This window comes from Camellia sinensis, chromosome 10 (genome assembly GCF_055761805.1).
Source record: "Camellia sinensis isolate YWXY chromosome 10, ASM5576180v1, whole genome shotgun sequence".
Classification (NCBI taxonomy): Eukaryota; Viridiplantae; Streptophyta; class Magnoliopsida; order Ericales; family Theaceae; genus Camellia; species Camellia sinensis.
This window is the reverse complement of record NC_138970.1, coordinates 61,877,213-61,902,952: the sequence shown is the minus strand read 5'-3', so window position 1 is coordinate 61,902,952 and position 25,740 is coordinate 61,877,213. Positions and strand designations below refer to the sequence as shown.

General features: G+C 36.5%; 1 protein-coding gene across 11 annotated transcripts; it reads right to left on the bottom strand.

Annotated features, from left to right (window-relative positions):
- Positions 1-411: 411 nt before the first annotated feature.
- LOC114320311 (uncharacterized) lies at positions 412-25,388 on the bottom strand. 11 transcript variants are annotated; one of them, XM_082891509.1, is made up of 9 exons: positions 23,286-25,066; positions 7,443-7,558; positions 7,120-7,187; positions 6,397-6,519; positions 5,907-6,303; positions 5,096-5,205; positions 1,220-1,281; positions 932-1,060; positions 412-836 (listed from the first exon to the last, which is right to left on the bottom strand). In XM_082891509.1, exon 1 carries the CDS (start codon positions 24,921-24,923, stop codon positions 23,304-23,306), a length of 1,620 nt encoding a protein of 539 aa, XP_082747635.1. In that variant the 5' UTR covers positions 24,924-25,066; the 3' UTR covers positions 412-836; positions 932-1,060; positions 1,220-1,281; positions 5,096-5,205; positions 5,907-6,303; positions 6,397-6,519; positions 7,120-7,187; positions 7,443-7,558; positions 23,286-23,303. The 11 variants fall into 11 exon arrangements, 8 of the variants coding, with proteins under 8 accessions (XP_082747635.1, XP_082747640.1, XP_082747633.1 ...); XM_082891514.1 differs by lacking the exon at positions 7,120-7,187 and having other exon boundaries at positions 5,907-6,015; positions 6,148-6,303; XR_014342083.1 differs by lacking the exons at positions 7,120-7,187; positions 23,286-25,066 and adding an exon at positions 25,073-25,270.
- Positions 25,389-25,740: the final 352 nt, after the last annotated feature.

Below are 25,740 nucleotides of genomic sequence, written 5' to 3'. Positions count from 1 at the left end.
AGAGAGAGAGAGAGAGAGAGAGAAAAGGGGGGAAGAAAAATTAACAATCACAAAATCCCAAGCTTCATCTGCAATTCTATGGCCATTATCCTATTACTTCTTAGGAATATCAGTCAACTAGAACTACAAAAATGAATTACATATTACACAAAGTACAAACATCACAACTGGAGAAATTTCCCCTAGTGCACACTGCACAATCTCACATACTATCAACAAATACTAATAAATCAGCACAATTCTATCAAATTTAGATCTCCAGTAGAAGCGATCAACATACTTTGCAATAAAACCCGGATTTCCTAAAGTCCAATTTGGGCTAAAGGGAGATTTTTAGAGATCCAAACACACAATAGAAAGTCATCATTAATTTGTCTTTTATGATGCAGTATAACCAGCAAGAAAATCAAGAAGTCGAAGGTGGCTCTCACATATAACAATAACAACAACAACAACAAAACCATGCTCTTAAAGATCAAGAAAGCATAACCATCATTATTACAACCCCAATTCTTAAAGCTATGTTGCCTTGGCAAATTATACTACACAAAACTGAGACTGACATTATATTTTCAAGAAAGCTAAAATTGCCACCAACAGATCCTACGAGACATACATACAATCTGCTAACAGACCCAGATCAGTAAAACAGGTACAAAACATTGCCATTCAGCCCAGGGATATTTATATCATTTAATGCATGACAATCAGAGGATGTTATCCTTTCATCTGGCAATACTCTCTGATTCTACAGCTGTAGCGACATTTCCATATCCTTGAACTAGTGAATTTCAGAGCATGCCATGAGAGCACTGTCAGACTTCTCATCTATAATGCTGATGAAGAAACACAGATATTCAAGTCAGATGTCAACCCAGTAACCACAAATTGGAGATCTTACTTGTTGACGGGATTAAAGAAAGATACATACTACATGGTAGCTTATGAGTAGTGCTCAACACTACAGCACAAAAGCTCATTTTTCTTGGTTCTTCACGATATTTCCTGTAGCAATTCCTACAGTTTTGGAATTGACATCACATGATGACAGGACCTCTCTCTGCAACAGTCAATGAAAATAACTTAAATTAAGAAATACACGGTCACAGCAAGCTAGAACTTCTTAGAAGAGTGATAAGCAAAATATTAAACATTAACAGTTTGCAAGAGTTGTCACGTGAAGCGTTTCACCATATCATTGAAGCAGAAGAATACTTACAATTGGCTCAAAATCAGGGCTAGACAAGTTGATGGTGAGGTTCCTCATCAGCAACAAAGCCTCTACATAGACAGAACCCAAAAAGACAAAGATGTTCAGTTGCAAAGCAATATCCTTCCAATTGAATGACATTAATAAAATCCACATTGACCCAACTGACGTCAAAACACTTCATCATGTCACTAATAAATACAAGGAAAATCATCCATAGACAAGAAGCTTAAGGTTTCATGTTAGAGATCAAAGGGGCCACTGTGCAAGTGCGAGCAATAGAGAGTGCATGCGTACCTGCCATTGCTAAGAATCATTTGCCTGTTCGGTTTTTAAAATTAAAAAACTATTTTTTGAGTCTTTTGCTTTTTGTATTTTTGTCTTTTATAATTTTTAAAATATTTTCATCAATTTTTTTAACTTATTAGATATGCTTAATCTAGATGCACCTAAAGAGAAGGTTGCTATCGTTTGCTGGGAGGCTGACTTTAATTAAATCCGTTATGAGCAACTTGCCTACTTATTATCTATCATTGTTCAAAATACCCGAGGGGGTGGCAAAGGAAATTGACAAAATTCAAGCTAAGTTTCTTTGGGGGGGATCAGATTTAAGAAGGAAAGTTCACATGGTTAGTTGGGAGAATATTACCAAGAGCAAAACTTTGGGAGGTTTGGGAATCAGAAGAATCACTGATATGAATAAGTGCCTCCTACTGAAATGGTGGTGGAGGTTTGGGGTGGAAAATCACTCGCTATGGAAGGAAGTCATATGCTCAAAATATAACATGGGGGGTGGAAGATGGCTGCCAGTTTTGGAAGGAAGAGGTAGAGGCTCAAAAATTTGGTCTGGCATAGTTACTGCAATTATCTCTAAGCCTGTATTACATAATTTCTATCTTGAAAACTCTGCAATTATTTTGGGGAATGGTAGGCGAGCACAATTCTGGAGGGATAAATGGGTAGGGGAGTTGTGTTTAAAGGATGAATTTCCCAGACTGTTCTCTCTCTCTACTGTCAAAGATAGAGTAGTGGCTGACTTCTATACCAGTAGTGGAGGGATCCAGGACTGGCTTTTCGAGTTTAGGAGACCTCTGTTGGCTTGGGAAGAGGAGGAGGTGAATAGGTTACATACCGTACTCAAGAGTGCACCGGCTGTGAGGGTCATGTTGCCCGATATATGGATGTGGAGGGCTAATTCCTCTGGGATGTACTCTGTTGCTTCAGGTTATAGAAAATGCGAATCATTATTGGGTCCTGATAGGAAAGTGACAAGGGAAGTTTGGAACAACTGTGCACCACTAAAAGTTAAATTCTTTGGGTGGTTGGCTTGGTTAGGCAAGTTGAAAACATCCAGCTATCTCCAAAGAATTGGGATTCTAGATGAGGCTGCCAATGTTAGCTGTGCTTTCTGTCAAAATGAGGTGGAATCGGTCAACCATATCTTGCTCTTTTGCCCATTTGTCTGGCTACTGTGGTCTCAGATTATGAAGTGGTGGGGTGTTCAGTGGGTGATGCCAAACTCAGTGGAAGGGCTATTGCAGTGGTGGTCATTTTGCAAGATGAAGAAGCTTGAGAAAGTGATGTGGAAGGTTGTGCCTATGGCTGTCCTTTGGTCCATTTGGAAGCATCGGAATGATTGCATCTTTAATGGTGCTCAACCAAATTTAGAAGATTTATGTGAGGTTGTCAAAGTAAGAATCGCTTTGTGGGTAAAATCCTCCCCAGGCAAAGTAGAGTTCTCCATTAATGATGTAGTTTTTAATTTGCACCAGGTTCATTATTGTTTAAGGCAGGGGAGCTGGGTATAGGCTGTCTTGATGCATTCACTGGACAGTGGTATTGAGGATGAATGTTGCTGTCTGCTGTATGCTGCTGCCTTGATGCATTCACCAGGTTCAGTATGTTGCTGTCTGCTATATGTTGCTGTCTGTTGGGTTGCTAATCTGGTTGCTAATCTGCTAGAGTGCAGAGGACAGTGGTTTTGGAGGATGTTCATATGTTAGAGTGCTTGGGCAGTCCTCAGTGTGCTTTTCATCTGTTATGCTACTCATATGCTAGAGTGCAGTGGATAGTGGTCTTAAGTGTGCCTCTGTTCAGTTGTTCATCTGCTAGTAATCAGGAGTGATGCATCAGAAATGGAATGCTGCTCTGTTGGGTGCTGAGAAGTGATGTATTACCTCATGGCACTCTCCTAAGGCAGCATACAATAGCTGTTGAATGACTCTAGTGTTGCTAAGAGATTGCAGTTATTCTTGGATATAAATTGCTTGGTAGAGTGCATAGCTACAGTGGAGTTCTGGTGTGGATGCTCTGTTGTTGGATGCTTAAAGTCTGGTTGATGCTTTGGGAGAGTATATGTTTGCTTGTTCTTTCTCTGTAGGCTGGGTGGTGTTTAGTTTGCTACTGCTGCTGTCAGCTAAGTGGGTCTGTTACTGGTCTGTTGGTTTTTTTTTTTTTTTTTTTTTGTGGTTGTTGTTCTCTTCTGTGTTCTCTTCTTCTTGGGTTTGGTTCCTCACCAAACTCCTGGGGAGAGCAAGCTTGCTGCTTTTCCCCTCCTTTTTTGATGTAATCTCTGGTTTTGTTTGGTTTTTGCATCAATAAAGGTTCTCTTTTGCTGATAAAAAAAAAAAGTAAAATATTTTTAAAAAAAGTTAATTGAAGATAGAAAAAAAAAAACTACCACATTTTTGCTTCTTTTTTTTTTTTTTTCTTTCCTTTTTTAGGTTAATTAGATTTTACCTCCTTGTAGTTTATCCAAAAAACACATTAGCCCCTTGAAGTTTAAAAATATACACTTAACCTCCTTATGGTCGAAGGTAAAATGCAAAGCTAAACTCTGTTAAAGAAATTTTACAAAATGTCTATACTGCCCCTTTTTTTTCCTCCAATTTTCTTATAAATGCCAGCATCACTACAAACTCTTTCTCTCTAAAAATTGTACGGCATCACAAACCCTTTCCAAAGCCAAATCCATTACCAATTGCACTTACACCTATCTTGTTCTTTCCCTTATGAAATAATCCATATAGACGCTTGTGGCATTTCCGTAAACTTCTCCAAATGGTACAATTTTGGATTTGATGGTTTTGGGTTTCAATAGATGACTTAAAATAATAAACCAAGAAAAAATTTGAATATCTAACTTCACAAATAAACAACAGCTGCCGGACTGAAAGACGCTCCAGTGTGATTAGTTAACATTCTAAAAAAAATTATTAAAAAAAAAAAGCTCTTAGCTTTTATCTGCATTGTCAAAGAGGAAGTTATCTTCACAAGTGTGTGAAGGTACATGTGCAATTGAAAAAAGTATTGGCTCCTTTGGGTTACTTGATTGAGAAAGGTGGGAGTTGTGTGTAAGTGCCTCTGTACACGTGTGTAATGACAAGGAAAAATGGTGGTTTCAGCCATGGTGGGCTTGGGTTGTCGGAGGAAGTGAGGGAGACAAGGAGATGAAAGAGAGGGGATGGAGTGTGAACTGTGTAATGGTGAAGGGGAGGAGGTGGAATGAACAAGAAAATGAAGAAAAGAAGGGAAAATAAAAGGGCAAAAGACTCGTATATCACTCATGTCCTGTCACATGCACTTAATTAGTGGATGTTACACAAACAGTTAAGTTTGACAGAATTCGTTACTTTTGCATTTTACTCTGAACTGCAAGGAGGCTATATGTATATTTCAAAAACCATAGGGAGGTAATGGGTTTCCAAGCAACCACAAGGGCATACATATCACACCCTTATTCAACCTCCCCTTAATGAAATGTCTGTCACTAATTACTCTAAATTTGATAATAAATCAAGTATTAAACACACATCCTATGAGTAAGAGGCATCATCTACTTGAAAAATAGACAATCTGAGACAGGCAAAATTTGAATTTACTCACAGTTTCAATGTTGATAGGATCCATCTCCTTGAGCTTCTGCACATGGCCTTGTGTGTCTGGATCAAAGACACTTCCCATGAAGCTATAGACTTCAGCAAAATCTGGTATACCTAAAAAAATTTAACTGAAAAGCGTAAGTGTATGAGAGGAATAACAAATGAGTTATTTTATTCATGAGTTTTACGTAGTTGAATAAATGAATACTACTTCAGCGAGACAAACGGTACTCATGTTAACATAAACCAAACGGGTATGGGCATCCTTGCTAATACTCCTAAATAATGGATATTTTCAAAAAGTGGATGCACCTACACCCAAGTCCATGTAACATAGTAGGGTGAGGAAGGAGAAATTCATAATTGATATATAAATGAGCAATATAATTGCTTCACAACTTTTATAGTTTCTACCAACCATCACTATTGAAAATTTGGTTAGGCAATTAAGTGGACTCATACTGATAAAAACTCACAGATCAAACTAGCCCAATAACCCAAAGAGAAACAATCCAAAACCAGAATGTTATCACCATGGAAAATTCTTTCAGAGTAACATTTTCCAGTATTGCCAAATCTTAGGAAAAAGTTCCCTATGACACATGTTGCACTACAAGTACAACAATACAAATAGGGCAAGTAAGATAGGAGAGCACTAACATACAAATTAGATAACAAGTATCTAAAGCGCAAATATAAATAGAAAAACATTGTGAAGAGAGCAAGTTGTGCCACTTTAGTATAGAGCTGAAAGTCTAAAACTTCACCATGATTGACTAATTTAAACCAATTATCAATACAGTTGAGAAGATTACCATGAAACAATGAACCTGGTTTCCTTTGCTTCGATAATTCAGACCTTGATATTGTTCTACACAAGCTTCCGATGCCATGAATGCCACTGTTGATAATCCTTGCTACCCCCTTCGATCCAATATCAGTTGAAGCAGTAACATTTTATGCCATAATATGTATTAGAAAGTTCTCTCAAATAAAAAATATACATATATCTATGAACAAGGGAGAAATAACACAAATAAAAACACTTATGCATGCCTTCGACTCCATGAAGATTGTATTCATCCTGGGATAGCATGATTCCACTTGATGGAGAGTGTATGAGCATGGAAGTGTCATCCCATGGAGAATATCAAGGTGCAAGGGAATTAAACGAAGAAGGATAAGCCATGAAAGCTTGTAATGGTGCTAAAACTGCCAATTTTTAAAAGAAATGCATGTCAGAATGACAAAAATTCAAATAAAATCCTCTGCCATATGTACTTTCATCGTCATCATGAGACAAACCATTTTTTGGTGCCTTTTGCAGGTAAGGATGAGCAGCTTTGTGCTTAAGTCAAGGTGGTGGCACATGCGCTATAGTCCCATTTTTTTGGACCTTCAAAAGTATTTTTGGGCATGACTTCGGATCTGCAAATGGAATTATTTAGCCCAGATATATAAAGAGCCAAAACTGATAAATTGCATAAATGAACATTCTTCAAATGATTTAAATTCAAAACAAATAAAAAGTTTAAAATTTAAATTGACAAAATTAAAAATTTTATATTTTAATAAATTACAACTAACATTACTTTAAAATATAATCAAACACCATAACAAGTCCTAACCAATTTTATTTCAATAATTTGCTTGCTCCACCACCATAATACCCCATAACCTATCACTGCAATAGTTTAAAACCAATACCAAATTGATTATAATCTACATATGGTATGTATGACAAATATTTTAGCCTGACCTTTTCAAGTATTGTGTTTGGATCATAAATTTAAGTTAAGATTTGAGAAGGAGATGAGAAATGAAAGAAAATTTTAATTTATATTTCATCCACAATTTTCCAACCTCATATTCTCTTTTCTTTTCCAAATCATTGTTTAAATCTATTATCCAAACACAGTATAGGTAGGGCAGATAATTTGCTTCCATCAACCCCACAGAGGACATAAAAAGCTTCCATCACCAATTTATTATCAAACTGACAATAAATTCATAAAAGAAAATGCTTACATAATTGTCATGACCCGAACCCGCCCCTATGGGTTAAGGACATAACCGGCCAGCAATCTTGAGATTACCTACGGCCTCAGACCAAAACAGACATAACTTGTCAGAGTAAAGGGGCCAAACGGAAGCAATAAATAAAAACTTTGTCCATAGAGCCGTGCTTATATGCACATTAACAGACCATATTCAGTTACGTTAATAACCCACATCAAAAGTACAGTTCCACAAAATTCATTACAGACAGGATCATCCAAAACGAGTCAACCTATGACAGACTATTTACAGATATACATAAAGTCATTGCCAACAAGACAAAATATAATTACATAGCAAAAAGGCAAGGGTAGGTCTCAAGAGTGAGACGCAAGGCTGACTTCCGCAAAACTCGGATTTTTTCCTAGCAGACTTCACTGGGGCTGGGTTTGGACTTCCCTTGGCTTACCTACAAACACATGAATGAGCGTAAGCGATAGCCCAGTGAATAATATCAAATATGACAATTACATAACAATGTAGAACAACATGTTCCAAACGGCCTTTGGCCCAATTCGGGTTTCTGTTCTTGTCAAAACGGCCTCCGGCCCATTCATTTATGTCAAACGGCCTTCGGCCCATCCATTTTTGTCAAAACGGCTTTTAGCCCATTCATTTACGTCAAAACGGCCTTCGGCCCACTCATTCATGACAGAACGACCTTCGGTCCATTCATATTCATCTAAACGACCTTTGGTCCATTCATATACATCAAAACGACCTTCGGTCCATTCATTCTTATCAAAACGACCTTCGGTCCATTCATATTCATCTAAACGACCTTTGGTCCATTCATATACATCCAAACGACCTTCGGTCCATTCATTGATCCCTGTCAAACTTTTGTCCACAATCCCAATTAACAACCCATAAAGTTTATAAGGGAATAACAATTGGACATTGACAAGCTTTCAAATATTGATATTACTCACAGTGATCGGCTTGTGGATTCGCCCTGGAGCTTGACCCTACACATTCCATGCACACAAAAGGGTCATTTAACCATTCAATCCGTCCCTTAATTCACATATTCCTCTTTAGGCTTTATTTTTATCTCATTAACTCATTTATAATGTTTAACACACGCCGAAGAGTGATTACAAGTGAAAGAGAACGGAAAACGAAACACAGAACGCATGAACAAAATTCCAGAAATTAGGGTCCCCGCTCGAGCGTCAATTTACCCGCTCGAGCGGACCCTCAAAGCCTGCAAAAGTACTGGTTGCATGAAAAATACGCTCGAGCGTTAAATAGGGCGCTCGAGCGGAAGGCCTGACAAAATAGCTCCCACGCTCGAGCGTCAACTTCCCCGCTCGAGCGGGAACCATGTCTGCAAAAACTGCTGGGAGCTCGATTTCTCCGCTCGAGCGTCACTTCACTCGCTCGAGCGGACATCGAAAATCTGGGTTTTCCAGATTGAGTTCTTGAGCTTCATCTTGACATTCAAAGGCTCTAAATGCATGATTTCGGTCCAAACTTCACATAATCATATACTAACATGGTACAAACATAGAATTACAACATATTGAAGCTCAATTTCATAATTTATCTACATGCATGTCCCCAAATATGTCAAACTCAATCATTAACATAACCAATTCATGCATTCAAGCTCATGTCTTCTCAATTTGTACATGCATGTGATGGATTAGCCACATTCTCAACTTAGATAACACAAATGGTGATCAAAACATGAGTTTCCTTTTAACATTTCACATGGGTTATACACATTTGTGCTTAAACATGCAAATTTCAAGGTATTTCTTACATGCATGCACATATTAAGCCTCAATTCAACAAACACAACTCAACTTCATCACAATCTTGTTCTTGATCACCAAGATAGCTTGGACATGCACAAAATTACAATTATAATCCAAGAATCACTCACCTAGGAGCTTGATTCTCACAATCTATGATCAAATCTTGACTTAGGCTTCCAATCTCCAAGTTTCAAGACCAAAGTTGCACAATCCCTCTTTCTCCCTCCCTATAGTCGGCTCTCCCTCTCAAATTGAGTTCAAGAATCAGCCAAAATAAGCTAAGGGAGAGAAATAAGGTGTAGTGCTCAAATATGGCAAGTCCCACTAAGTCAATATAATATTAGCAAATAATTGGGCACCAATTTACTAATTTAATCAACTTAATCTGGTCCGAATCAATTTTTCAATTAAATTTCACCGTAGGCTCTAAAAAATTATGCCAATCACAATGGCGTAATCAATTTCGGGTTCTGTGGCCGATAAGGCCCTCGATTAAATTTCCAAAGTTGATTAGTCAAACAGATATTCCTACGGTGAACAAATAAAACTTCAAAATCGCATATATTCACATAATGGCACATAAAATCATGATAAACACATAATCCTACTCAATTTAAGGACCAATTAGCATACTACGGAACAGGGGTTTCACAATAATACTCAGTAACTCCTACTATTTGCTATGGCGATATACAAAGAGAAACATGTAATGCTATGCCAGTAAGCAGATTAGTTAAAAACTTCAGCTGTACAAAGACTTTGAAGAATACCAAGTACATCTTGTTTATGCTAAGGAAAATAGTAACATATAGAATCAAAGCAAATGCAAAAGGTCTGAGTTTGGTCTGGTTAGGAATTCAATTTCATGTTGAGTTTGTCGCCGAGTTTATTTCATAGACCCTTAAAAGCTCGCTTCATATGATGTGTGATCAAAAGGATAGGATACCTCCATATACCCTCTACTTGATGGTCAATTAGTTTAGTATCCAATCTTTTTCACCTATTTCTTTACAAGACAAAGTAGTTGAAGGATGTTGCCATAAAGCTGTTATCAACATCGGTTTATATATACTAGTTACGGGGAGTCATGCGTTGCATGATGACCCGTGCCCATGGTCCAAGTCAGTGCATAATCATCAAGTCGTAGATGAATTTCAACCAATTATTTGAGCTTGAAATTAGAATTAGCCATGGCAATTGTAAGTAGTTCATTATCATGATTTTTTTTTTTTTTTTTTTTCCAGCAGTAAGGTAATAACATTTTACAAAACGAAGGTGAAAAGAACACTACTATTAGTCATTAAATCCAAAAGGGGGAAAACATGATTGGCTCAGACCAACTGACAAACAACATCATAAGCATTACAAAAAAACAAAGTGAACCCCAGCCTAAAATTAAATCTCCATTTTAACATTCCTCAAATTGATAAATCCGAAAGCTGCAACATCATCTAGCAACAAACTCTTCAATCAATCGACCATCTACTCCTCTATGCATGAGAAAACCTTTCCTATCAGCAAGTCATCCTGCTTGAAGTGCGCACATAGCAACCAAAATATGTGGAGCACTAAAGTCCAACATCATAAAACAAAATAAATTAAATTAAATTATAAATAAAAAAAAAAACAACAACACAACTTCTCAAGTACACCCCAAAACAGAGCAGCATCACAAAACCAGTTGTTCATGATCTCCAAATTAACCTTAACCCAAAAGGCCACTCTTACCTTTGATCAAATCAAATGTACCTTGGCAAAATTGGTTATTCTATTATAGTTTACAACCAAAAGGTTTGTCACTTCACATTGAGATGCAAGTCATGAAGTATAAAAAACATGATTCACTATTAAGGAAAAAGGGAAAATTCAAAAAAAACTTATGAAAAAAGAAAAGAAAATAGTGCAAGGTGAGTAAATCCTAAGACCAAATGCTATCCCAAAAGATCGGGCATTTCCGTCTCTCTGTAAGCACACTGATCTGCGTGAGGTAGCTGCTAGATAAGTAGTTTTCTGCTCATCCCCTCCATTGCTGTCATATTCATATCTATATCAAAAGTTTTAGATATTTAAATGTGAAACCTAACCTTGCATCTTTGATGCAAAAAGTAACACCTAGAGTCAAGAGTTTTAGAAACAAGTAATGCAATGTCAGTACGACAAGGACTAATATGTTACAAATTAAAGAGAGAATTATTAGTAGTGGATGAAGAAATATATTTTGGAGTTAGTTTTCCAGAAAATCTGAAATCCCCAAGCTTAGTATCCCACATAGTTTGTTCTAATTCCATTCTCTCATTTTGATACTGAGTATGCGCCCTTCATAACTACCTGTAGATGAGTACAACTATTGAGGATCAATAATTGAATTGGGAAAAGAATGTGAAATAATATTTTCTATGGCTGAAATATATATGTATTTTTTTTTTATTGCTTTTAACCTTTTGTTGTATAATTTGTGGTTGAGGTTTTCTGTTTGTTCATTCATGTATACTTAGAGTAAGCCCTAGTATTTTACTATCTGAAAATATTTCATCATGATACATCATGAAATTATCTTGGTTTTGTTTTTGAACACCAAAAGATTTCAAATAGTACATCAAAATTTATGCCTTGTCCTTCCAACTGTTGTACCAAATTTAAAACTTGTGTCATTCAATGATTTAGCCAATTGTGAAAACCAACTCTAAAATCCATGTGCACATCCGGTGTGAACAAATCAACTTTAGTTGCTACTTATCTCATGCAAAAGAAATGACAAAATTGCAACATTATTGGCCTGCAAAAATGCATGGATAAACTGTTTAGAGGAAGGTGCATCTGATTGCAACAACATAGGTACAAATGTGTCAGATAGCATTGCCAGGAAAAAGAAATTTAAGGTCACAAGAAATCTTCTGCATCTTTACTGATAGCAAGATCCAAGGTTTAAGCATTTTGAGAATGAATAAATGTGAAGAACAAAAATGTATATACACTCTGGTAAGACTGAATAAATAATATATTTTTTATTATTAACCAGCCTGTGGACAGACAAATAAAAGGAGTATTTGAAATTGAAGAGTTAATAAGAAGACAAATTTTCAGAACATTTTTTTTTTGAAAGTGTATAAAATAATATGTGTGAGAAACCCCTGCTGAAGCTATAAATCGAAATATGTCATATTTGAAAAGATTGGGCATGGCAAAACCCTTATAAAAAGTACAATACAAATAAAAGGGAAATATATAAACTAGCAAAAAAAATCCGTGGTGGCTCTGGACTACGCCATTCATGTATATAAATATTATGCTCAGTGGACGATTCCATCAACCCCAACACCCCCTCCAAAAAAGAAAACAGGGAGTGAAATGGAAACAAAAATTGTAAAATATTAATTGAGAAAAAGAATAGACACATGGATAAGAAAAAGAATAACCACATATCTATGCACTTTGAAAACACTTCTTCCTCACATAGCTAAATAAAATTTATAGTTTGGGCCATAACTAAAACATGTACCTTTAAAGAAAATCAAAACTCATTTACAAAGCCGCATGGATAAAAAATTCATACCCAAAGACGCCAAAAGAGCACAATATCTGCACACAAAGAACATTTATCTATAAGTATTAGCAAAACCGAAAATCAAGTAAAAATAAGAAAAAGTCAGTGGGCAATAATTTTTTTTTTTTTTTTTTGGGGGGGGGGCTTGGGGGACCAATTTCTATCTGGAAGGTTTGAAAAGGAAACTGTGTTCCTTATCCCTACTGAAGAGAATCTCAGTTGGACTCTTAACTGCTTCAAAAACTAAAAGGAAATTGAAATAATTATGTTAAATTTAAACAAAATAGTGACCTGAACTATGAATTTAATCATCTGACCACCGTTTTACCAAAAAACAAAACGACCAACATTGATCCAATTCTAGAGAATCGTGCTAAAATAGAAAAGTAAAGCAAGCATCTAACCTTTTGACAAGAATGGTGAGTGTACTCCTTCATGAGTGATGTAAAACTTTAGGATATTTGGCAAAAGATTTTGGGGATAACCAAAGTCCATGATCTTTGCAATTTTTTATGAAAAAGTATATCAAATATTAATGTAGGTAGCTAGAAAAAAGAGCCCAATCTAGCACACATTAAGCATTTCAAAAGTACAAATATCATAAAGTCCGGCTTCGAAGATGAAGAGTGTGGACCAGAAAGATCATACAACAATAGTGCATAATTTGCAATAAATGCATGGACAAAAGCAATTTTGTCTATGCATTAGTATGTACACATGTGCACATGATTATATCAAATCAGGTGGCCATCAAATGTATCATATATGGTTGCAAATATGCAGCAAAGCCCGATGAAAAAGGGCAAGACACAAATAAGAATTACAAGATAGTTCACAAACAAAAAGATAGATGCTTGTTTTGAAGATTTCATCTCGAAGGCAGGGCCATGCTTATATTGAAATAACTAATTCACCACACAAAGATACTTGACTCAACAAACACATATGCTTGATTCACCAAAATTGGGAAGAATTTAGGTTAGTTTGGTCTCACATTAATGGCTATAAGATATCAAAATTATCTAAGAAATTTTAAAGGATACATGCAGTCCATTTCTTAGATCAAGTTTAATCATATGCTTAATCATGATATCAAGTAATAATAGTAAATTTATGCAAAACCGAGATTAATTTTCTACGAAATCTATGACCAAGACAATGTGAAAGTGGCAATTTTTAAAATTACAAAGCACCTTTCATTTATTTTTTAAGAAACATTTCAAAAATCCTAACTTTGTAAATAAGAATTGATGTCAAAACCACATTTTTTGAAGCACAAAATTCAAAATAATGCTTGGCATAACAAGAATGAAAAAGGTAAATTTATTGTTTGCAAAACACAAAATACACAAGTGATGTTTCTGCATTTCCACATTTCCTTTTTTAAGTCATTTATACTTACCATGACTTTTTGCAAACTATTAATTTAGAGTGGTTAAAAAATGATAAAATGTCAGCTTATGTTGAACAAAATTGCCATCAGGTGTACTTAAAAATCTAAAAAATGTGATGACAATTATTGAATAGTTTACTACATAAGTAGATTCCATCAGCATTTTAAATGATCATAAAAATATTTTAGGTTATACTTCAAATTGTATAGCAATTACAATGATCAATTGAGATTCATTTCAGAATGGAGGTTTGTTACAATAAACTTCTAAATTTCTCAAGACATCAATGTAAAAAAATAGTTTAACACCCAAGGATCTACATGTCTTAGATTGGATAAGATGCAACCACTATGCATTTAGTAATGCACAAGTTTGCTTCAGAAGACTCCAGGCTAATTAAAATAAGGGTAAGAGGCCATTTCAGGAACAACTTATTAAAAAACAAAAGAAGCCAATAATCAAACATTATGGGTCCTTTTCCCTTTTTAGCAGCTTTCTGAGGGAGTTCAACACAAGGCAGAAAGCCCAAAGATATTACTGGAGGATTCTAAAGATACCATTTATCAAAGGTTGAACACATAGAAACTATGACTCAAAAAGAAAAAACAGTTAATCATTACAAGTGAGTGAGTAATGTGGAATCGCATTATCCTTCTTACTAAAGAGGAATATTTTTGCTTTTAGGTATCTATGTGCTGCAAACTAACATATGTTCTAACTATCAGAAAAACAACAATTAAATAAAGTTATCGAACTCCATGAAGCTATGACAAAGCTATTTTGATACAAGGTGTTTGATGGCTTCATACCCTTCCATGATATAAGATGATCACCATAGAAAGTACAAAAACCATAAGTAGAACGCCGATCAATTCTTGATCCTGCATAATCAGCATCAGTGAAACAAGAGAGCCCAGATTGAGGAGCGGCTGTCAAGAATAATCCTAAGCCAGGAGAGGTCTTCAAATATCTCAAAATGTGATGAACCGCATCAAGATGTTTTGTATGAGGTGCATGCATGAATTGACTAACAACACTGACTGCAAATGTCAAGTCAGGTCTAGTGTTGGGCAAATAAATTAGACGTCCAACAAGACGCTGATACATGCCTGGGTCCTCTAACAACTCGCCAGACTCTAATGTGAGCTAGACATTGGGATCCATAGAAGTAGAAGCACGTTTACACCCTAACGTACCAGTATCCTGAAGTAAGTCAAGAGTGTACTTTCTCTGAGATAAGAAAATTCCCTGCCGTGAGCGAGCCACCTCAATCCCAAGAAAATACTTGAGACTCCCCAAATCCTTAATATCAAAGGTGTCCCAAATCCTTTTTTGCTTGATCAATGCCTACAAAATCATCACCTGTGAGAATAATATCATCCACATAAATCAACAAGACTATACACTGACCGGTTGAATTACGATGGATGAATCAAGTATGGTCGGAGTGGCACTGAACAAACCCCATGGAGATGATAACAGAACTGAAACGACCAAACAAAGCTCGTGGAGACTATTTTAAGCCATACAAAGACTTGCGCAATTGACACTCTTTTTTTGAATACTCCCTCTCAGCCAGAAAATCAGGAGGAGGTGCCATATAAATCGTCTCAAGAAGATCTCCATGAAGAAAAGCATTCTTGAGATCAAGCTGATGAAGAGGTTAAGAATGGGATGCTTCAAGAGAGATGAGAAGACAAACCGAGGTAAGCTTGGCAACAGGTGCAAAAGTGGCTCCAAAATCTTTGCCAGGAACCTGGGTGAAGCCCTTGGCCACCAAGCGGGCTTTGTAATTGTCAACGGAGCCATCAGCTAGATACTTAATAGTGAATACCCATTTGCAACCCACAATACTCTCACAAAAAGGTAAAAGAACCAGATCCCAAGTATGATTCTGTTCTAAAGCTATCATCTCAACCTGCATAGCCTCTACGCATTTTGGATTTTGAAGGGCCTCTGACATAGAACGAGGAATAACCTCGAATTCAAGCTTGCCAAGAAAAAAGCGATAGGTAGGGGAGACTCTGTCTTATGAAAGATACTGGGAAATGAGATAATTAGTACTACTCAAATAACTCCAACGGTTTGGAGGATGTCGATCCCGAGGGGGATTACGACGAAGAGGTGGAAGGGATGTATGTAAAGCAGAAGAAGTACTTGACCCAAAGACCAGAGAAGCGGCAAGCGGGAGCTGAGAGCGAGGGCGACGAAAGTATACCTGCAATAGGGGAGTAAAGGAGGCAACAGTGGAGAATGAGGGAAGAGGACAACCTCATCCGTAACCTCGTCCAAAATAGGAGTTGGGCGAACACTAGAAGGAACGGGAGTGGAAGCTTGCAAAGGAGGGGTACTACCAAAAAAAAAGAGATCCTCACAAAAAGTAACATCCAAAGTGTGGTCAAAGTGACGAGACATAGGATCAAAACACCTATACCCTTTTGACATGGAAGAATACCCCAAAAAAACACAACGAATAGACGTGTCATCTAACTTGGTACGAGCGGGACTCTGATCCTGAATAAAACAAGTACACCCTAAGACACGGGGTAGGAGAGGAAATAGAGTAGTGTGGGGCATAAGAACATGAAATGGAGTAAGACCCTGCAACACACGACTACGGGTCCTATTAATAAAATAGACAGTGGTGAGGATAGCCATATACTTATAGGACTTAGGGACACTCATAACATGAAGGAGACACTACACAACAGATATAATATGACGATTGTGGACACGTAAGTTGTTGAAGAATACCAATCTGATTAAGATAGGAGCGAAAAGCATTGGAAATACATTTCACACCATTATCAGAATGGATATTTCTAACAACTGTACAAAACTGAGTCTTAACCATTTGCAAAAACTGAACAAAAATGGGAAACATGTCAGATTCACGATGGAGCAAATATACCCAAGTACATCCAGTGTGGTCATTAATAAAGGTGACAAAATACCGATGGCCAAAAAAAGCAGGAACAAGAGACGGACCCTAAACATCGGAATGCATTAGGTCAAAAGCACTAGGGGCACGAGTCATATGAGGTATGTAACTGGTACGAATATGTTTAGATAATTCGCAAACCACACAATGAAACTTAGAATCTTTGCAAGCTTTATTTAATAAAGAAAAAAGTTGACATAAGTATTGAAAATTGACATGACCCGTATGTGCATGCCGCAATTCTAAAGTTTGAACATTAAAAACACAAGATATAGAAGCAGGCAAAACAAATGCCTGGAAACTAGCTAAAGTAGAAGGAGGTTGGTCTAGTGGATCCCCAAAGTAGTAGAGTCCATCGTGCTCATATCTCTTGCAAAAAATCCTCTTTGAACTCAAGTCTTGTAACAGACACGAAGAAGATAAAAAAATAACAGCACAATTGAAGGACTTGGCAAGCCGACTAACAAATAGTAGATTATATGCAAAATTAGGAATATGCAAACAGATGATAGAGTAATATCAGGAGATAAAGACACTTGAACCTTATGACGAACTGAGGAGAAAGACCCATCAGCAAGACAAATAGATTGGTTTATAGTAGCAGGAACTAGAGATGAAAGAAGGGAAAACTTACCCGTCATATGATCATTAGCCCTAGAATCTAAAACCCATGAGGGACCAACAGACTGAACATGAAAAGCAGTACAAGTACCTGTAACGAGTAGCAGTAGTAGAGGAGGATGGGCTAGAAGAGCTAGTAGTCAAAGTCCCAAATTTAGTCTGAAGTTGGCCAATCTAAGTCTGTAACTGCTGTAAAATAGGAATACTCGAAGACCCAAAAGCATGAGAGGCCTCCACTAAAGCAGCAGTGCGAAGTGTGCCAGAACCACGAGGGCGAGAAGATCGTTGCCTCAACTCAAGATGAAGTTTGAAGCAGCGAGCCTTGACATGACCAGGAGCCCCACAATGATGACAGGTAACTGAACCAGTAGAACCCCGGGAACTAGAGTTTGCGGCAAGGGCCATCTGGTCAGATAAGACAATAGTCACTAGAGTAGTGGTGTGTAGAACCAAACGCCGACGCTCATCACTATCAATGGTGGCAAAGGCCTCATAAAGGGATGGCATGGGCGATGTGTTTAAAATTTGAGTTCGAAGAGATTCAATTTCAGAGTTTAAACCCATCAGAAACTGGTAAGTGTGCTGGTTGGCAAGGCGGCTGGACACAATAACAACGACATCTACTGGTAACTCAATCAAGGGTTCATATTGAGCCAATTCCTCCCAACGAGCCTGAAGGTATCCAAAGAACTCTGATACAAAGAAACCCAAAGCAGACTAGGAGGCACGAACAATGTCTTGATAGAGCTCAAAGATGCGAGCATCATTATGAGCATGGGCATACATCAGAGACAAGGCACACCAAAGACTCGAAACAGTGTCAAAATAAAGAAACATGTGGTAAATATGGTCATCCATAAAGTTAAGCATCCATCATAGAATAGTGCAATTATCTATGTCCCACAAGGCACGTGTAGGATCAGTTGTTGCAGGCCGAATAAAAGATGAGAGCTAATGGGCCTTTCCCTTTCCCCCTAAATAGAGTTTAAGGGAGTGGCCCCAAGCAGCAAAATTTTTCCCATTTAACACCACGCTCGTAATACGATGAACAGGAGTGTGATGAGAAAGAGAGAAATCAGAAGTCACTGGTACAAGTTTGGTGGGCATATTGGAATCAACATGAGATGGGTCAGTCATGGTGGATTAATAATGGCTAGAAAACACAAAATCACAACAACGCAGTCCAGAAAAATATAAGAAGCCAGAAAAACCTCAACTGCTAGTCCAAATAAATGTTGCCGAACAAATATGGTAGTCCACTAAATAAAATAGGTCAAAAAGTGCTTAAACATCAACACCACACCCTAGAAAGGGAAAAAACAGGGACTGAACTGCCCTAGAAGAGTTGTCGAAGCATCTATGGCCAGGAAACACCCTGGTCGGCAGCCAACAAGACCCTCGGCAGCGCTAGGGCAGCTTGTTGAGGGGTGTAGAGGGTTGGGTAGGTGGTTTTGGGGGGTCTAGGCTGGCTAAGTGGGGCTGTCGGGTGAAATGAAGGGTAGAAAGGGGACTGTCGACACTCGAGGAGGAAGAAAGAAGATGAGACAGTGGCTGGGTAGAGAACTAGGGTTTCTGTGCTCTGACTCTGATACCAAAAAGGATGAAAAGAATGATTTGGCTTACCTACGAATGAGGTAGAGGCCATGTATATATAATAGATTCATGATACAATTTAGGAAATGATTGTTATAAATAAGGAAACAATACTAAATTAGTGATTGACACAATCACAAATTATATACATAATATTAAAAATAAAAAAGATTTTATGTACTTTAATTTCAATATTCAACAGGCAACACCTCCTAACAGATTTATTGGGGGAAAGAAAAAAAAACCACCACCACCAAGAATCTACTGAACCTAGATTTAAATGTAATATCAAAAGGAATCAAGCTATTGCTTAAAAGTAGCCCTTTTGACCATAACAATGAGAGAAAGTGAGTACCTCAATCACTACCCAAAAAAGCCAAAAAATCCCATAATGATGAAATTATTAATTATCCATATGAAATGACAAACTCAAAAACTTTGTAAATCTATCATTCAAAAGCCAACAAAAAGTTAGCCCACAAATATAACAAATTCAACCACCAAGCTAATGCAATCCTAAACATTTAAAAATAAAAAAGATTAGAAAGCATCCATCAATACTGGCACACAAAAATAAAACATATATTTAAAAAATACACAAAGAAAGAAATTACAATAATAAGAAATAAAGGGTTGCCCATGAAAGAAGAGAAACCATTTTTATTTATTTATTTTGGGAATAAGATATTCAATAAAATAAAATTAAAAAAAAAAAAACCCATACAAACAGTGAAGAGGTGGTCACAACCGAGATTGCAAAAAGATCTAACTATCACATTAGCATTAAAAGGCTGTATGTTTAGAAACTACTTGAATTGTGTGGTTGGCTTCATAAATACCTAATTTGCAAAGTTCACTGAAAAGATTAAAGTGGCCTTCCCTTGGTTCTAATTACTTGATAAAAAGTAACCAAGAGTGAAACTTCTGAACGTTCATAAGTTCTATCTATATCCATTGTATAACATTGAAGCTAAAAAAACATGAAACCAAAATATATAAATATATATATATATATGGAAAACAAATTTGTGGGCAAAAGAAAGCAAAATCCGGGACTTCGGTTGACTTCCCTTGAAAAAAAAAAATTAAATAAAATAGAGCAAGGAATAACAAACCAAAGAAATAAAAGTAGAGAAAAAAGATAATAGAAGTAAGAACAAGAAAGAAAACTCTACAAAGAAAGAAGAATCAATGATAATATTTGTTTAGCTCTTAAAAAATAAGATTGTTAGTTATTCTAGTTGTGTTTCAACTTCGAAGATTGACCCTTGGAAATCAGGAGGAAAAAAGAAACATTAAGTTACAACAAATTAAAACAGAAAAGCAAACCCCCCCCCCCCCCCCCCCCCAAAAAAAAAAAAAAAGAAATACCCAAACAAGAGCTTTGGTTGAAGATGATGGCCTTCAATGTGGGAACAATGGCTCGAAAACAAAGGCCTTGTTTGGTTTGTGTTTCTCAAAAAATTTTGGGAAAAATTCTCTACAAATAAGTTTTCAAAAGTAATCAAACCAAACAAATTTTTCCAAATTTTTTTTTCAAAACTTGTTTGGTTTACAAATTTTCCAAACAAATCTCTCTCTCATACACATCAAATCAATAATTTTTTTCAAAACTCTCTCTCAAAATAATTTTTCAAAACATCTTTTGAAAAAAAACCAAACCAAACAAATTTTCGTACTTTTTATCTCAAAACATGTTTCTCAAATACAAACCAAACAAGGCCAAAGGCTCTTTGATACCTCATTTGACATTGGTTGAACGCAGAGTTAAACCCATAGATCTGGTCCAACACAGCTTCGAGATCGTCGTACAAATCACAAACCCATCGTCATCCAAATCGCCTACATTTAACCCATCTCTAGTACAATTTTCATCGTGAGCCATTGACCGTCGTCCATAATGTGATCTCACTGTCATTGTCGAGAGATAGAAAGAGAGATGTAAGGACTGAGAGAAAGAGAGTGAGACGACATAATGAGAGAGAAGAGGCAGACGGTAGACGTGGTTAGGAAGAGGGAGATGTGCTGGTTCTCCGACACACACAGTGAGTAATCTGTGTATTTACCAATTAATCTAAAACTCTTCAATAAAACAAAAGCTGAACAGAATAAAGGAGGACAAAAATGGAAAGCAAAAAGAGAGCCATGTTTACTGGAGCAACTACTAACTCCCTCTTATATATAAGTGCACAGATATATATATATATATACCAATCTCCTAGAAAAGAATGAAGAAGACTGATATTTGCAATCATAAATAAATATACAAGAGCCTAGTGCTGAGTCAAAGCTAATAAAGATCACACTTCATTTCATGTTTTTAATGAAATTTTTACTTTACTGATAAAAAAACTAGGTGAAAAATGAAAGGGTGACTATTTTTTTTGGAAATGTGACAATATAAAATAAACTAGCCAAGATTTATTTTAACTTTTTTTTCCATTGACAGGTAGTTTTGTGCATTGTTTAAGCTTAAACAAATTAAAGTTGGTTTCTGGAAGCCACACATGGTTGCAAAGATGGCTTAACATGCCAAGATCGCACTTCAACAACAAATTCATCACGAATGAGCATATGTTATATCATAGAGTAGAACTTGATTTCAAAACAAATGATTTTATTATTAGATATGCCTCTAGTGTAGCTAGAATGAATATGTCATTGCTATATTTTTTTTCCTTATTCTGTTCTTGCAGAAGTAGCCAATATCATTTACCATAGCTACAGGACCAAGGAAAGAAAACAAATACCTAAACCCACCCTCTTTCTTGAATGCCACATACACTGTAGGATGTTCTTACCAACATTACAATTATCTTTTGAAGAATCAAGTGGAAGAAGTGATTTTTAGAGCTGGCTATCGGTTGATCAACAAGGTGAGCCTGTACTTCTTCCCATTTTCCCTTTTTGGTGGTGATTGTCTCCACACACAGGTGAAAGTAATGTTAAGGGATTGGGGCGGGGGTGTTTCAGGTCAAATATATTCGCAAGAATTATCCAAAAACAACTATAAAATGGGCATACTAAGGCACAACCACAACACATAAATCCAATGTAAAACTCTTTAATTGCTACTTCGATCTTTGCAACGCCTGAGCTTCGTCTGCATTGGACTTCAGTTCTTGTACAACTTTGTTCCTGAAAAATGCTTCTAGCTTTATTGGTAGCTATGCCTCGGTAATTAGCTTCTCACCGCGTGCATTAGAGGTCAAACGGCTAACCATGAAACTGTATTTAGAATCTCATATAGAAAACAGTGGTTTGTTTAGATGGGAAAATCCTTAATACTAATTTGTCAACCACTATCAGGTAAGCAGCCAGCCATTGCTTTTCGAGAAATCGTTTCTCTGTTCTTACCAGCAAGAGAGAGAGAGAGAGAGAGAGAGAGAGAGAGAGAGAGAGATTTCCTAGATACATGGACTTTATTCTTATACCACACAAAATTGAAAGGTTGACAAGTAGAATTATTCTCAAATACTACAGGTAAATTGCTGGGTGTTGGCTCAACTCAACATCCATCAGGAAAAGAGCACCATTTAGGCCACTTCAGCCTAAATAATATCCATCGGGCTGCATTTGGTATTGTGAACAAAAGATATAGAAATCAGCAGCATAGATCACTTTTGCCTCATTTTAACAAATTTAGCCCATAGACAAAATTGTATAGTTTAGCTGCTTTACCTTGTTCATCAAAAACAACAGGTAAATATATTCAAACATTGATAATAAGTACTAAATTAGTGAGCAACATCATAAGAGAATCTATAAGTTATTAGCAACATCTAACCATTAATAAAACTCAAAAATTCTCGAAAACATAAATGATGCTTACCTTGCTGAAAAGGCTGCTACGACACTATAGTAGTGAACATTCAGCAACATCTAGTTATTACGCAACATGTTGTTAATAAAACTTTTAATTTTATTATTATTATTATTATTATTATTATTATTATTATTATATGTAAACGTAGTGATCATTCCCTAAGCATTTAATTTTTACCATTTTTTTCAAATGACAATTCAATAAGTTCAGCCTAGTGTAAGAGAAGAGGTATAATAAAACCCAACCAATTTTGTTAATATCATACCACTTCGTGTACCATTTTTGTAGTAAGTTTGGTACATATCAGTACAAGAAAGAATATCATAATGCAACATCTATAAATGAGTTTCACCTAATAACACACTTTTTGTGAGCATAGGCCTATACGAGGACGTGCTAGTATAAATATATTTATTTGGGATAAAATACACGTTTTAGTATAATGTAGAATTACCTTCACAGCTTAAAAAATTTACTCAATATCATGCATTCCATGATTATCTTTTGGCATGAACTTCTTTATCACTTCTCGAAGAGCGGGATCTTGTCCTTTAGTTGAGAGTATATCCACAATCAAGAGAAAAGTGGATGCATCTGCTGAGAAACCCCTTTGAACCATTTCCTCAACAAGTATTAATGCCTCATAGCACTTGTGTTGTCCAATAAATCCTCGGATAATAGTGTTGTAAGTGACATCATCTGCCAAGCAACCATTCTGTTCCATTTTAACAAACAACTCTTTAGCTTCATGTAGTAGGCCTTCTTCACAAAGACCTTGTATCATGATAGTGTATGTCTTAACATCAGGTTGTAATCCCTTGGAAGAAAGGTAACTGAAAATGTCCCTTGCAGTGTCAAACTTTTTATCTTTGCAGAATGCATCAATGAGGATATTATACTTAACAATATCAAGAAGTAAACCGTAGCTTTCCATCATGTGGAATAATGACAATGCTTCAGAAATATGCCCATTTTTGCACAACCCGTCCAATAAGATACCATAAGTTCGAGAATCTGGATTTATGCCTGCAGTTTGCATATCGTCAAAAAGTTTTTGAGCAGCTCCACATCTACCTGTTTGAAACAAACCCCATAAAATAGCGTTGAAAGTTCCACTGTCGGGTTTCAGCCCCCTTCGAGGCAATTCTCGAAAGAGAAGCATCGCCTCATCTATTTTCATTTTCTTGCAATATCCATTGATTAGAATGGTATAGCTAAACACATTAGGTTGAAGGCCCCTCTCCACCATGGCATTGAACACTCTAATTGCTTCATCCATGTGGCCTTGCAGACAATATCCATCCATTAGAGTACTGTATGTGACTACATTAGGATCCACACCCCTTTGTATCATGACTTCAAGTACCCCCTCTGCCTCTTTCATCTTCCCTTCCTTGGTACATGCATCTAGCAACACACTATACGTATGAACATCTGGAGCAATATCACTATCCAACATTTCTCTAAACATTCCGGTAGCCTCCTTCCACCAACCAAAATTACATAGACCATGAATCAAGGAGGTATAAGTGACAACATCTCGATGAATGCCTTGTTGATTCATCTTAGAAAAGAGTTTCATAGCATCATCCACCATTCTATCCTTGCAAAGACTGTCAATGATCGTGTTATACACTATGGTGTCAGGTTTACAGCTTCCCTCTTCCATTATCCTAAGCAAACTAACAGCCCTGATAGTGTTCCCCGTTCTGCAGAGCCCATTAACAATGGTTCCATACATAACCACATCGGGTTCAATTTCTCTCATTCTCATTAATTTCTTAAATAACGCTACAGCTTCAGGGGTTTTATCATCCAAAATAAGTCCATTTAACAGAGTGTTGAAGGTAGTTACATCAGGTGTATAACCGCGTTTGAAGAGGGTACCCAAAAGAGAGAACCCAAAATGGACTTGATTCAGGCGGCAATAACAGTTAATAGCAATGTTAAAGGTGCAGATATCGACCTGAATGCCTAGAAAATGCAATTTCCCAATAAGAGGAAGTGCAAGGTCGTAATGACCCATTTTCAAAAGAGGACCTACAGCTTTGTTGAATTGAGAAATGGAGGGGAAAGGTCGCATTTGGATCATGCGATTGAACAAATTTACAGCGTCTTGGAGATCATTGCATCGCAGTGTTGGTAAAGTTTTAGGGTTTCGGGTAGTAGTAGAGAGAGAACAACGAAACAGAACAAATAAGAAAGAAGAGGGATGATTAATTAGAGAGGGAAATATTGTACCTTTTTGACAATTATGATCGGCAATTCTTCTTCTTCTTCGTCCAATAATCGAAGAAACAGAAACTCTTCTTCTTAACATCTTCTTCAAACTCTGTCACTGTGTGTCCGAGAGGAGAGATAAAGAGAGATAAGTGAGAGAGAGAGGAAGAGAGGAGTACAGACTGTAGTAGTGCACAATTATTTTTGAAAACATACACTCATTTGTAATTTTTCCATACAAAATTGAGAAAATTAATGAAAATAATAATAAATTTAACTTTTATAAATCTTTAATTTTAGTTCTAGGAAAATTAACCAAACATCTTTCTCCAACTTTTACTAATGGGAAAGATTTATAATTTTTTTTAGCGTAAGATCCCTCACCCACACCCATTTATCACACCTACTTCTCTTTTCTCTCTCTCCTCTCTTCCGTCATAGCCTTTCCCACCGCCGTGACTCTCTCTCTAAATTGAGAACAATAACAAAATTAAAGCAAATAATAATGGCTTCTTCAATCTTAGGATTCTCTTCTTTGAATTTGTTTTGATTTTCACTGATTAGTTTTTTTCATGTAATGAATTTTCTCTAGAATTTGAATTTTCTCTAACCACAATTATAATCACATTACCTTATGTACCTTGATTGATTTTCTCTAGCATCTAAATGTTTCCTGACCCATCCAATTA